Source organism: Apodemus sylvaticus, chromosome 9 (assembly GCF_947179515.1).
Source record: "Apodemus sylvaticus chromosome 9, mApoSyl1.1, whole genome shotgun sequence".
Classification (NCBI taxonomy): Eukaryota; Metazoa; Chordata; class Mammalia; order Rodentia; family Muridae; genus Apodemus; species Apodemus sylvaticus.
Genome location: NC_067480.1, coordinates 30,599,831 through 30,614,311, shown reverse-complemented (window position 1 = coordinate 30,614,311; position 14,481 = coordinate 30,599,831). Strand labels below are relative to the sequence as shown.

Below are 14,481 nucleotides of genomic sequence, written 5' to 3'. Positions count from 1 at the left end.
CGGACTGTGTATCCAAAAGCAGCATTAAGCAGCATTTTGTCCCAAAATTGTTTACCAAACTTGAAAGGAAAATGTTTGCTGAACTGTGGTGTCTAAGCAGACAAATGTAGAGCATCCTAGCAAGTAGAACTGAGAAGAATTCTATTGGAGACGCTAACCTAATGTCTCTGCTACAGGGAGAACCATCCGTAGGCAGGCCTGGGGAACCAGGAAAACCAGGCTTTCCAGGAGAAAGAGGCGATTCTGGGGAAAATGGAGATATTGGCTTCCCTGGGCTTCCAGGCCTCCCTGGAACTCCAGGAAGAGACGGGCTTGACGGGCCTCCAGGTATAACGCCAAGTGTGATTACCTTTCTCCTTCGTGAGCTCCACTGTGGGTGCTCTCGAGGGCCTCTACACATTTGTGTCTCTGAATAGATCAGCAAAAAGGCCTAATTCTTTTATTATTCAACGTGGCTGTGCTATGTTCCTTCTGTCTTTCCTTTTCCATGAGGGGCCTCTAGACAAGCATTGACTAGAGGTATTGACTATAGGCTGGTTTGGGAAGGTGAAGGTACAGAAAGACCAAGAGGTAGCAACTCTGGGGTCTTGCTTGCGCTTTGGCGACTGAGCAAACCCCTGGACTCTCTACTGCAGGAGACCCAGGACAGTCTGGACCACCTGGAGCAAAAGGACCCCCAGGAAGGTGTACACCAGGACCTAGGGGACCCCAAGGACTTCCAGGCTTGAACGGACTGAAAGGGCAACCAGGTAGGAGGAGGAGCTAGGTAGGCAGGTAAGGAGTCCGCTGGCTCTGTATTTTTCTGTTTGTGTGGCAGCTGTCCGGCAAGAAGCCCTGACCCCTGTTCAGCACGACATGCTCTTTTGGAAATGTAAGCCTGGCTTTTATGACCAATCCAAGCAGCGCGTACTGGTTAGAGGAAGAGATGCAAACTTAAATAGTGAATTGATTTGTTCATTTTAAGTAAGGAAATATGAACTCCATCAACAGACTAGAAGATAAAGGTAAATTGACAAATAGGAGAGTTAATACTACACATTCATAAACTTTCAATCAGTATTTTACTTTCCATAAGATAAGGGAATAGTAACTCTATGATTAAAATGGAGACCATGTACACAAGCTTTCCTGTTTAATGAGTTGTGAACCCAAATGTGTAGTTGATTACTTCATAAGCAACATGAAACTAAGGTTTATGAAAATCGGCCTAAGTGAGCCAGGCTGCTGTGAAACACATCACACCCTTCCTCTTTGGACCCTTTCAACCTGACCTGGTTTCCTGGGGAAGGTTCTTTAGGCCTCCATTAGTGTCTGTAGGCTAGCATCCTGATTCTTGGACACCATCTTAGTCATTTCAGTGCCCTGTTTCCAGAGCATATAGGAGGTCACCTTTCTGGAGCTGCTATGTTTGCCTAAGGAGAAAAACTGGGAAACTGGCATAAAGTGCAGTCCCAGAATGCACCTGCAGCACCCAGAAATAGACAGAAGCACTCTACCTTCATCACTGCGGGATCCATGAGATGGACAACGCTGGAGCAATGGGGATTGGGAAATTTGCAGAGGGAGACAATAAACAAACCCAATGATCAGTGTACTGTTTAACCCAACATTATGTAGAAACCAATTAACACTAAAATATTGCATATACCAGTTGTAGTTGGTAGAGAAGGCATTTGTTAAAACAATCATCCACTTATTTATATGTAGGAAGAAGAGGTGATACTGGGCCAAAGGGAGACCCTGGCATCCCAGGCATGGACAGGTCTGGAGTCCCTGGAGAGCCTGGACCACCGGGAACACCAGGTCATCCAGGGGAGATGGGACCACCTGGCCAAAAAGGATATCCTGGAGCTCCAGGATTCCCAGGGCCACCAGGTATCCTTCCTTCTGCCATTGTCTTCTTAAGTCTCCTTCCACATTGCTCCTTCCAGGGGACTCTGCACACTGTATGCCTTTTCTAGCTGGTATATTTTTCCTCCTAAATTAATTTTAAGAGAGCAGGGATCAAGGGGCAGGAGGGTGGGAAAGCAGAACCATTACATTTTATAATTACCTAGGTTATGGTTGGTTTTGCTTTTTATGGAGCAATTTTTGCATGAGATACCAACCAGTATTTTGTTGAGGTTCTCACATTTAATTTCACAAGGAACATTGGTCAGTAGTTTTCTTGTAGTGGCTCAATCCTGTTTGGATCAGTTCTGGCCCTGTAGAGAATAGGCTGGGAATGGGTCCTCCCATAGTATTTCCAGGAAGAGCCTATGAAGAATATAGCTACTTGATAGAACTTCCCAGCAAAGTCATCTGTATCTAGATTCCTTTTTTTATGAAAAATCCTTTAGTTTATCAGTTCAGCGGCTGGAGAGATGGCTCACCAGTTAAGATCGTTGATGTTCTCCCAAGGGACCCACATCAGGTGGCTCGTAAGCACCTGTATTAACTCCAGCTCTGGGGATCTCCCACTCCCTTCTAGCCTCTTCTGTCACCCATACACAGAATTATCAGTTCAACGTATATTTATAATGCTTTAAAAAAACGGTCTCTATATATATTGGATATTAGCCCTCTATCTGATGTAGGATTGGTGAAGATCTTTTCCCAATTTGTTGGTTGCCGATCTGTCCTCTTGATGGTGTCCTTTGCCTTACAGAAACTCTGTAACCTTATGAGGTCCCATTTGTCAATTCTTGCTCTTAGAGCATACGCTATTGGTGTTCTGTTCAGAAACTTTCTCCCTGTACCGATGTCCTCAAGGGTCTTCCCCAGTTTCTTTTCTATTAGCTTCAGAGTGTCTGGCTTTATGTGGAGGTCCTTGATCCATTTGGAGTTGAGCTTAGTACAAGGAGACAAGGATGGATCAATTCGCATTCTTCTGCATGCTGACCTCCAGTTGAACCAGCACCATTTGTTGAAAAGGCTATCTTTTTTCCATTGGATGTTTTCAGTCTCTTTGTCGAAGATCAAGTGGCCATAGGTGTGTGGGTTCATTTCTGGATCTCCAATCCTGGGGTACAGAGTTAAACAAAGAATTCTCACCTGAAGAACTTTGGATGGCGGAGAAGCATCTTAAAAAATGCTCAACTTCATTAGTCATTAGGGAAATGCAAATCAAAACAACACTAAGATTTCATCTTACACCAGTCAGAATGGCTAAGATTAAAAATTCAGGAGACAGCAGGTGTTGGAGAGGGTGTGGAGAAAGAGGAACACTCCTCCACTGCTGGTGGGGTTGCAAATTGGTACAACCACTTTGGAAATCAGTCTGGCGGTTCCTCCGAAAACTGGGCACCTCACTTCCAGAAGATCCTGCTATACCACTCCTGGGCATATACCCAGAAGACTCCCCACCATGTAATAAGGATACATGTTCTACTATGTTCATAGCAGCCCTATTTGTAATTGCCAGATGTTGGAAAGAACCCAGGTATCCCTCAACAGAAGAGTGGATGCAAAAAATGTGGTATATCTACACAATGGAGTACTATTCAGCCATTAGAAACAACGAATTCATGAAATTCTTAGGCAAATGGATGGGGCTAGAGAATATCATACTCAGTGAGGTAACCCAGACTCAAAAGGTGAATCATGGTATGCACTCACTAATAAGTGGATATTAACCTAGAAAACTGGAATACTCAAAACATAATCCACACATCAAATGAGGTACAAGAAGAAAGGAGGAGTGGCCCCTGGTTCTGGAAAGACTCAGTGAAACAGTATTCAGCAAAACCAGAACGGGGAAGTGGGAAGGGGTGGGTGGGAGGACAGGGGAAGAGAAGGGGGCTTACGGGACTTTCGGGGAGTGGGGGGGCTAGAAAAGGGGAAATCATTTGAAATGTAAATAAATTATATCGAATAAAAAAATTAAAAAAAAAAAAAGAAAACGGTCTCCCAGTTGGGTGGTAGTGGCGCACACCTTTAATCCCAGCACTTGGAAGGCAGAGGCAGGTGGATTTCTGAGTTCGAGGTCAGCCTGGTCTACAGAGTGAGTTCCAGGACATCCAGGGCTACACAGAGGAAACCCTGTCTCAAAAAAAAAACAAAAAACAAACAAACAAAACAAACAAACAAACAAAAACCAGTCTCCTGGGGAGGAGACCAGGATAACTGCTTAACTGACACATTATGCTTTGGTTCCTATTACTGGGTTTTTCCTCTGTGGCAGCTCTATTCCTGGTACTAGAATCTATGACACTTCTCTTATAATAAGACAACAGTCAAAACCACATGTTAAAACCAACTTTAGGGTGGATAAGAGCAAAATATGATGATATCCGGAAATGAAAATGGCAGAATAAAACCTTATCACCCAGGATGCCACATTTCAAAAAAAAAAAAAAAGGAAATAAAAACCAAATTTAACTATGGGCTGCAAAAGAATAAAATCAAAAGATATACTGGGAAGAAGGAAAGCGGAGAAATGTTGCAGGGATTCAGGGCACTCTGTTGTCAACCACGGTGTTATTTGCTACAATGAATGACATCCAGACAGATGAAATTTTAAAGACACCAACCCACCTCTTACACAAACCTGGTTTTTATCCTATTTACAAAAGACCATCTGTTCCCAGTTTCTCTGTCTCCATTATTTTATTGTCTGGAATATTTTCTTTTTTGTTAATTTGTTGCCATAGGCGAGAAAGGAGAGGCTGGAATAATGGGCTATCCTGGAACCACTGGCCCTCCGGGACCTCCTGGGAAACCAGGCTCACAGGGGCAGAGAGGTGAGTGAAGTTCTCGGTGGTATGAGGCAAGGAGAGTGTTCACGTACATAATCGCAAAACAAATGGCGTTTATTCTTTAAGAAAAAATAGCTGTCTGTGACGAATGCATTTGCTTTTTCTGTGTTCTGTATTCCCTTCCCCCATTTGTCTGGATCTTATTTTCGCCCTGCAAAAGTAGGCCAACACTGTTAAGTGCTTGGGATACTATCAAGTTCAAAGCTCTGTACACACTTTTGTTTTATATCATATGCATGCTGCTAAGCTTTGGATTCTGGTGCACTATAAGGACCTGCTTGGTTACTTCTATCAGGTAGCCTCGGAATCCCAGGAATAAAAGGAGAAACAGGACTCCGGGGAGCCAAAGGCGAACGAGGCGAGAAGGGAGAGCCTGGGCCTCCCGGAGCACTACACTTAAAGGGAGACAAAGGAGAGCCTGGACTTAAAGGTAAAGAACTGTTCCTGTTTAGAGTCAGCCGATTCTGGAACTAACACTATTGGAGGAAAACCCTTTAGTTGACTGGGTTTAGTCACCTGCTCAGTCAGACATCTGGAAGCTACACGCATTCATTTTTTATTACTAAATTAGTTTTATATCCCAGTTGCTGGATTTAAATAGATACTCACTGATTATTAAGGACCTGCTTTGGTTACTTCTGTCTGTCACTCATAAGCCTCAACACCCAGTGTTTTGAGAAGTGTATGAACAACATCTATTTCTCTGACACCCACACAGTGATGTTCATTGCAGTACTACTTGCAGTGACATCAAAGTTACAGAGGCAGCCTAGGTGTCCTTCAACAGAAAGGTGGACATACAAAACCTGATGCACATGCAACAGATTGATTGATTGATTGATTGATTGATTGATTGATTGATTTTTGGATTTATTTATTTATTTATCATTTGGGGGTTTATTTGCAGAAGATGAGAAAGAACAAAGTTAAGACGTTTACAGGAAAATGGATTCAACCGATGATAACCATAAAGTTAACTGATTCAGTCTCAGACATTGTTGAGTCTCAGACATTGTTGAGTCTCAGGCATTGTTGAGATCATTTAATCTCAGACCAGGGGTTTCTACTACACCTTTGGTGACTCAGTTCCCAGATAAAACACGCACAGCTTTTCTATTTCAAATACGCCTTAATCGGCACTAGAGCTGAGGGCATATCTACCCTCTAAGCTATTAGTTCTTACCTCCCTTATCAATAACTCCAAGGTATGACTTGCCATCTTCCACTTGCACCGCTCTTAATGCCAATGGCCAGCACACATGGGCAGTTCTTGGGATTCCCATACTCCGTCCTGTCTTTCTCTCTCCTTCCTCTCCTTCCTGCGCTTGCTTCATGGTCTCTCCTCAGACCCCAAGCCGGGAAACCAAAAACTCCGCCCTTCTCAATTCTGCACAGCTATAGACTGTAGGCATCTTTATTTACCAATCAGGAATAACTTGGGGGGCAAGGTTACAAAGGGTCACTTGGGTCTATGTTCAGATTCTCTCATCCCTGAGGGCAACCAGGTCTTGGGGATAACTTGGGGGGCCAGTAATTAGCATTACAATACATAGCAAAAGACCAAACTTCAACACTCCATATGTTCTCTCATGTGTCTAGTCTAGATTTTATATTTATAAGCACTATCATATAGTGCATATGAAATCAAAGTACAAGTAAAGCTGTACAAGGAAACAAGGAATACGAGTAGGAGTAGGATAGAAAGGAGAAAGTACTGGGGTCTGGAGGGGGATCTATCTGCTCAACGTAAACAAGAGTGGGATAGAAAGAAGATAGTAGTGGGGTCTGGAGGGGAATCTGCTCAACGTAGTTTATATGCTTGCATGAAAATGGCCTTCTGTAAATCAGTAAAATTTTTTTAAGAAGGTTTGTTTTTAAAAAAAAAAAAATTCTCTCAGCCAGCCAGGCAGGTGACCAGATGGCATAAACCTATAATTTCAGCACTCAGGAGGCTGAGGCAGGAGGATTATGAGTTCTAAGGTAACTTAGATTACAGAGTAAAATCTTGTAGCAGGGGGCGGGGAAGCCAAATTAACAGCAGTAAAAACAGTGTTTCTGGTAGAAATGGAAACCTCTGCTGCAAATTCTACTTTATTCTATTAAATATCAGGATAGATTTTTCTGATTGCTTCGAAAAACATCTTCTCATATTTGAAGTCCTTGGAGAACAGTCAGGAAAACATCTGTTGTCCTGAACTTTAGTCTTTCAACATACAGTTACTTGTTAGGGCATGACGATTGGACATGATTCCATTTTTACCCTATAGTCCATTCAAATCAAATCAAATCCATTCAAATTATTTCAAATCATCTGGCTTTTTAAAAAAAGATTTATTTATTGTTATATCTAAGTACACTGTAGTTGTCTTCAGATGCACCAGAAGAGGGTGTCAGATCTCATTATAGATGGTTGTGAGTCTCCATATGGTTGCTGGGATTTGAACTCAGGACCTTCAGAAGAGTAGTCAGTGCTCTTAACCACTGAGCCATCTCTCCAGCCCATCACCTGGCTTTTGCAGGTGTTTTTGTTGTACAATTTATATGACCAGGATCAAGCCAATTCTTAAGAGGGATCAAATTTAGTCCTCTTGATCAGATTGGACCTCAAGAAACATTAAACAAACAGAATTTCTGGGTCAAACATTACCTTTGAGGATAAACACTCACCAAAGAGAAGGCATTAAAAAAAAAAACATTGTTGCTGCAGAACCACATTAGAGTAGAAAAAGATGTCATGTGACTTGAGAAATCAGGTATTCTTCAATAATATTGTTGTGCTTGGCACATAAGCATTTACTTAGGAGATAAAGGCAGCCACACGTCTGAGTTTAAGGCCAGCCTGCTCTACACAGCCAGTTCCGGGCCAGCCAAGATGACATAGTAAGACCCTGTCTCAAAACAAACAAATCCTGCATAGCCCATGTTAGAAAGACTGAATAGAGTCTCTCCAGGCATACCAAAGAGCTTTCTGGAATTAACATCTGACAAGCCCTGAAGTGAGACCCAATCTTGTTGACCCAATTTTGTCAACAAAGAAAATGAATGATCTTTGGGGAAAATTAACTTATAGGACATACTTATTTTTGATATAGGAAGTAGTAGCTACCATGTACTTAAGTGAAAAAAAATCTACTTAAGTGAAGGTGTATGTTGTCACTTAACATTTCTGATACATAGCTGAGGATCACAGATTGAACAACCAAAAAGGGAATGTGTTATCTAAGCCTTTCAAATATCTGCATGATTCATTTTTTTTCAGTATGGTTTTGAGACAGAATCTTACTATACAATCCATTCTAGCTTTGAATTTGTTATGTAGCCAGGCTGGGTTCAAGTGCAAGATTCTCCCAACTTAACTTCTTGAATATTAGGGTACCATGACATACCTGTTTTTGCAAGAATGTGATTTTTATACCCAAAGACATTCACTCCAAATTTGGAAGAGACTATAGGGTAAAAATCTGTAGTAATCATTCTTACTTTGAAACATCTGAATGGGAAACAGGTATTTCTAAAAAAACAAAACAAAACAAAACAAAAAAACAAATGTAAGGTGTAGGGCTGAAGAGATGGATTAGCAGTTAAGAGCACTGACTGCTCTTCCTAGAAGTCCTGAGTTCAATTCCCAGCAGCCACATGGTGGCTCACAATCATCTGTAATGGACTCCGATGCCCTCTTCTTGTGTGTCTGAAGACAGTGACAGCGTAATCACATACATGAAATAAATAAATCCTTTTAAAAAAAAAGGTAAGGTATAAATGAGAAATAGTATATTATTTAACAAAGGCCTGTGTAATGTAGCACCATGTTCAGGTACCATTGTACGCTTGATAAATATCAACTCAATCTCACAAGCCGAGGAGCTGGGCCTGCGACTGCTAAGTTCATAGGTGTTGAGAGATGAAGTTGATTCTCCATTGTAACTGAGAGGAAGCAGACGGCTCCAGTGGTCGCACTTGTCCTTCTTCCTTTGATATGCTGTCAAGTGTCTGGACCACAACTCCTGGAGGAAATAATTCCCAGAAGCAGAGAACTCAGCAAACATGACAGTCAGAGGAGCCTCCATGATTAGGCTTGTGAGTCAGGTTCAGAAAAGCCCCCGGATCCAAGGCTTTCTGAGGCTCCCACTCCTACTGGCAGTTGGAGGCCACCGGAGGAGAGTGTTCTAGTTTACTTTGAAGAAAGGTGACTTGGGGACGAAGGGACTCAGTTTGCTTACACTTCCAGTTCACAAATCCATCATTGTAGGAAGTTAGGGTAGGAACTCAAGAAGAACCAGAAGCAGAAAGGATGGAAGAATGGTGGTTCCTGGCTCCTCTCTGGTTTACATAACCAGGCCCATCTGTCTATGGTTGGTGTTACCCACAGTAGACTGAGCCCACCTCAGCCATAATCTCTGATAGACTGGCCACAGACCAACCAGATCAAGGCAGCTCTTCAGTTAAGGTTCCCCCTTCTCAGGTGACTCTAGTTGTATCAAATTGACTATACCAAGAGAGAGGGCCAATTTTTTTTCCAATGGTGTGGCCCATGATACCTTGCCCATGTTGCAGGGAACACTACAACATGCATACACTCATGGAATGATACGCACATGCATATATGGGCAGCACTAATTAGACTCGAGGGATTGTTTTAAAAGGAAGAAAGGGAGGAAAAAGAAGAGGAAATGGGAAAAAGCTATGGAGGGAGGGGTAGATTGAGCAGGTGTTGAAGTGAGAGAGAAGAAATAGTATCTTAATACATTGTATTCATACATGAAATTAAGAAATAATGAAGTGTTAGAAAGAACTGAACCTCCATGTACCGTATACACATCTCCAGCCACGTGCCATGTATGTGTTCAACACTTATTTTTTAATGTCTGTGGGTTATACCACTACTGGACATATATCCAGAGGATTCTTCAGCATGCAATAAGGACACATGCTCCACTATGTTCATAGCTGCCCTATTTGTAGTAACCAGAAGCTGGAAAGAACCTAGATGTCCTTCAACGGAGGAATGGATACAAAAAATGTGGTATATTTACACAGTGGAGTACTATTCAGCCATTAGAAACAATGAATTCATGAAATTCTTAGACAAATGGATGGAGCTGGAGAACATCATACTAAGTGAGGTAACCCAGTCTCAAAAGATCAATCATGGTATGTACTCACTGATATGTGGATATTAGCCTAGAAACTTTGAATATCCAGGACAGAATCCACAAATTAAATGATGTCCAAAAAGAATGGAGGAGTGGGCCCTGGTTCTGGAAAGACTCAGTGCAAGAGTATAGGGGAATTCCAGAACAGGGAAGTGGGAAGGGGTGGATGGAAGAATAGGCGGACGGAAGAGGGCTTATGGGACTTGCGGGGAGTGGGGACCCAGAAAAGGGGAAATCATTTGCAATGTAAATAAAAAAATAAAATAAAAAAATGTCTGTGGGTTAGGTGTTTTATTATGTCCTGAATGTATATGTATAGCTTACTGGTCACAGTGAAACTTAACAGTTTGGTAGGGGGAAGAAACATTAGTGGGACCTAAACCCTGTTTCAATCCAAGCTGTAAATGCTAAGCTTTGTAGGCCGTATGAGGTCTCTGTTGCATATTTTTCTTTGGCTTTATTTTTATAAGCCTTTAACAATTTTCATTGGTACACTGTTACATTTTTTGTTTGTTTCTTGTTTTTGTTTTTCTTTTGTCTTTTACAAAACATTCTTGGCTCTAGAGCCTTATACAATCAAGCCAGGGCCTGTGAGATGCCTCTATGGATAAAAATAAAAATGTTTGCCGTGGAAGCCTTATAACCTCAGTTCATTCTTCAGTCTACATGAAGGCAGAAAGAGAGACCAACTAAGTGCATACCTGAATGAATGGGTGGAATCAAGCTATACATGGCCTGCAGGCTTAGAGCAGATGCATTCGCTGAACAATATGCATGCTTAGATGCTGACAAATGGGAAAGCGAAGGTGCAGAACAATCGAACTCTTTTACCAGCCCTTTCTCTGCACAGGCTATTGTCTAGCCTGGAAATCCAGTCTCATCCTGTGCTTGCTTCATCCAATTAGCCACGTGTTTCCAAAGCTGAGCCACAAAACAATCTCTCTTCCAGAAATTCTCCCCTATGTCACCTATTGTGCCCAACTGTATTACAGAACTTATCTCACTGGGTGGCAATTTTTGTTGCTCTTCTGTCTCCTTAATTAAGCACGGAAAACTTAGGAAGGGGAATGTGGCTTATTTTTGTTTCCAAGCTCAGCACCAGACCTGTCTGTTAATTAGACACTTAATCCCTATGTAAATAGGTGTATAAACAGGAAAAGGCAAAAACTCAGGCCAAGGACAGACTGAAGAATGTTCCATGTAGCTTGGGAAGTTCCTAATTGATTGCTGGTAAAGGAGTATCAGTGAATTTAAGTAAGCAGGAGAATAAATCAAAGTCAAGTTTTAGGGATAAAAGGATGTCCTGGGATGTTAGTGAACCTCCTAGCTATGCAAAACTACTTTGAAATCCTGGCAGTCTGGTTCTAGACAGGGTCTTTGACTTCTCCAATGCCTAATAAACCTTAACAAATGGATTGAGAGTAGAATTGTTTATATAAGAATAGTGTCATACACTGCTTTACTACAAAAAAAAAAAAAATGAAGAGGTATTTAGGCTGCTAAATCTTAAAATATCTTGTTCCTGTTTGCGGCCTCGGGGATTGAGCTCAGCGCTTCACACATCCTGGGGAAGGGATCTACCACTAAACTACAGTTCAGCCTTTCAAATGTTGCTTGAATGCATATCATGACGATAGTTACCTGATTGGAGCCACACACTGTGCTAATGGTTTCTAGACCTCAGTTCATTCAATTTCTCTAACAGAGGCAGAAGCAAACAGCTCTCTCTGCTCTTGATAAATACTCGATGCTGTGCTTTGGCAATAATGCATCAGCTCAGACAGGGTGTGGATGAGGCTGATGAACTTTCAGTTTGCTTCAGTGCCAGCTGAAACTCATGACTACATGAACTTTAGACATGCACTTCACCACAGAACCCTATCTTCAGCTTCCTAATGTCTGCTCTTTACCTTTAGGATTTGTAGGAAATCCAGGTGAAAAAGGAAACAGAGGCAATCCAGGGTTACCAGGTCCGAAAGGCCTCGAGGGATTGCCTGGACTACCAGGCCCTCCAGGTATGGCTAACTCTCCAATAGAAACTTCACGGTCTAAGCATTCTTAGAGCTAAATGTAATAAAGCTTACTTCTAGATTCATTAAGTCAACCATAAAATCTGCCTGGAAAGTGTTCCAGGAGAAATTTGTCCTAAATTAAGCCAAGGTAAATGGGTTCAGTAGCTGGCATCAATTTGTTCTAAATTAAACCAAAGTAAATGTGTTTAGTAGCTGGCATAAATCGACTGAGAAACATCCTACATGTCATTCCCATTTTATACTCAAACGGTTTCTTTTTAACACGTCAAAGATAAAGAAAAATTAATGCTCTAGTCATTTTTGCTTTTGTGTCTTCCTTTTGTAAACAAATTATTGACTTTGCAAAGCAATTTTAAGCTATTAAAGTAATCTTCGATCCCAGGCCACCTCAATAGCAAAGTAGCTTACATGGCAATTAACCCTCAGGATGCTGACAGACAGTACTGCACTGCAGTACAGACGTTGGTCTTAGGGTGGCTTTGAACAGGCCTAATAATAGGACTCTCACATTACCCAGTTTTCCACATCCCAAGTTCCTAGTCCTATGGTGAGCCCTAGCAGAACACAAAAGAACAGTTAACCCTTAGCCAGCTAGCGGAGGAGTTCTGCACTTACCTACTTATAGGGAACGTGTGGGCCAGCTAACGGCGTCCTGTAATTATAAACCCTCAAAATCACAACAACCGTAGATTTTCTGTGCTTTGTATTGTTTTGATTTTTTCATTTAATAGAAAGTTCTGTACCTATCTACCCATACAAACAGAAGATATGGAACTGGGTTATGTGACTCTATTTCTTCTCAAGGCCCTAGAGGAGATACAGGGAACAGCGGAAATCCTGGAAGACCCGGACCACGCGGCATGCCAGGAATCATGGGGAACATGGGGGTGCCAGGTAATGCCATCATCTTGTTCTTATGAGCCAGTGAGCCCACAAGGCAGAACTATATAGATTGGTTTGTTTCTTCTTTTTTTTTTTTTTTTTCATTTAATGGAAAGTTTGTGTCAACAAGCCTTGCTTTTAGACAAAGATTCTGTTTGGAACCTGAATATAAGCGGTAACAAGATACATCTGTTGTATAATAACCGCACATTCTATAACCTGATATTTCTGATTCTGAAAATCTACCTTCTTGGAGAATGATTCATACAAGCGTCGAGATAGGATACTTCCAGATCCCTCCTTCTCTCCTCTTACCTGATATCTGTCCTCGTTGCAGGCCCTAAAGGGAGAAAAGGAATGTCAGGACTTCCAGGTCTAGCTGGAAGACCAGGCCTGCCCGGGAGCCATGGTCCCCAAGGAGATAAGGGGGAGCCAGGTTATTCAGAAGGTGCAAGGCTCGGACCACCAGGACCAAAGGTATATAGACCACTGAAACAGTTATATTTTGGCAAAGGTAGGAAGCCTTAAGATATCAACAAAGACCAAATTCAGTCCAGGAATTAAAAAAAAAAAAAAAAAGAAAGAAAGAAATTTCTATACATTCAGGCAGGCAGCTATGGTTTTTGGTTTTGGTGGTGGTGATGGTATTTGCTTGTTTGTTTTAAACACATTTTTTTTTTTTGCCCAAAGCAAGATGAGTAATCTTTAATAGGTTATAAATATATATCAGAATTGCTTTGTTTTTGTTTTGTATATTGTTCAACTATTTATGGTTGTTCACTTTGTTTCTGTACCTATTCTATTGTGTTTTTTCTTACCCACAACCCATACACTTTCTTCCCATTCCCATCTCATCATCTCGTCATCACTTCCTGTGCTCTCTTCTTTTTAGTCTGTTTTACTTTTTTTTAACAATTTTTATTAGATATTTTCTTTATTTACATTTCAAATGTTATCCCCTTTCCTTGTTTCCCCTCCCAAAACCCCCTATCCCATCACCCCTCCCCCGGCTCACTAACCTACCCACTCCTGCTTCCCTAACCTGGCATTCCCCTACCCTGGAGCAATGAGCCTTCACAGGTTCAAGGGCCTCTCCTCTCATTGATGTCTGACTAGGCCACCCTCTGCTACCCATGTGACTGGAGCCCTGGGTCCCTCCATGTGTACTCTTTAGTTGGTGGTTTAGTTCCTGGGAGCTCTGGGGGTATTGGTTGATTCATATTGTTGTTCCTCCTATGGGGCTGCAAACCCCTTCAGCTCCTTGGGTCCTTTCTCTAGCTCCTCCTTTGGAGACCCTGTGCTCAGTCCAATGGTTGGCTGTGAGCACCCACCTCTGTATTTATCGGGCATTGGCAGGGCCTCTCTGGAAACAGCTATATCAGGCTCCTGTCAGCAAGCACTTGTTGGCATCCACAATAGTGTCTGGGTTTGGTGACTGTGTATGAGACGGATCTCCAGGTGGGACAGTCTCTGGATGGTCTATCCTTCAGACTCTGCCCCACACTTTGTCTCTGTATTTCCTCCCATGGGCATTTTGATACCCCTTCAAAGAAGGACGAAAGTATCTACACTTTGGCCTTCCTTCTTAAGCTTCGTGTGGTCTGTGGTCTGTCAAACTTGGGTATTCCAGGCTTCTGGGCTAATATCCACTTATCAGGGAATACATACCATGAAACA

General features: G+C 42.0%; 1 protein-coding gene across 1 annotated transcript in view; it reads left to right on the top strand.

The window, feature by feature from the left end:
• Positions 1-14,481, top strand: part of Col4a3 (collagen type IV alpha 3 chain) — a 136,695-nt gene that overhangs the window by 93,050 nt on the left and 29,164 nt on the right. Inside the window, exons 30-37 of the mRNA XM_052192369.1 lie at positions 177-327; positions 636-749; positions 1,708-1,875; positions 4,632-4,721; positions 5,032-5,166; positions 11,806-11,904; positions 12,727-12,816; positions 13,142-13,281. Coding sequence (XP_052048329.1) covers positions 177-327; positions 636-749; positions 1,708-1,875; positions 4,632-4,721; positions 5,032-5,166; positions 11,806-11,904; positions 12,727-12,816; positions 13,142-13,281 — 987 coding nt within the window. The remainder of the gene's footprint in view (positions 1-176; positions 328-635; positions 750-1,707; positions 1,876-4,631; positions 4,722-5,031; positions 5,167-11,805; positions 11,905-12,726; positions 12,817-13,141; positions 13,282-14,481) is intronic.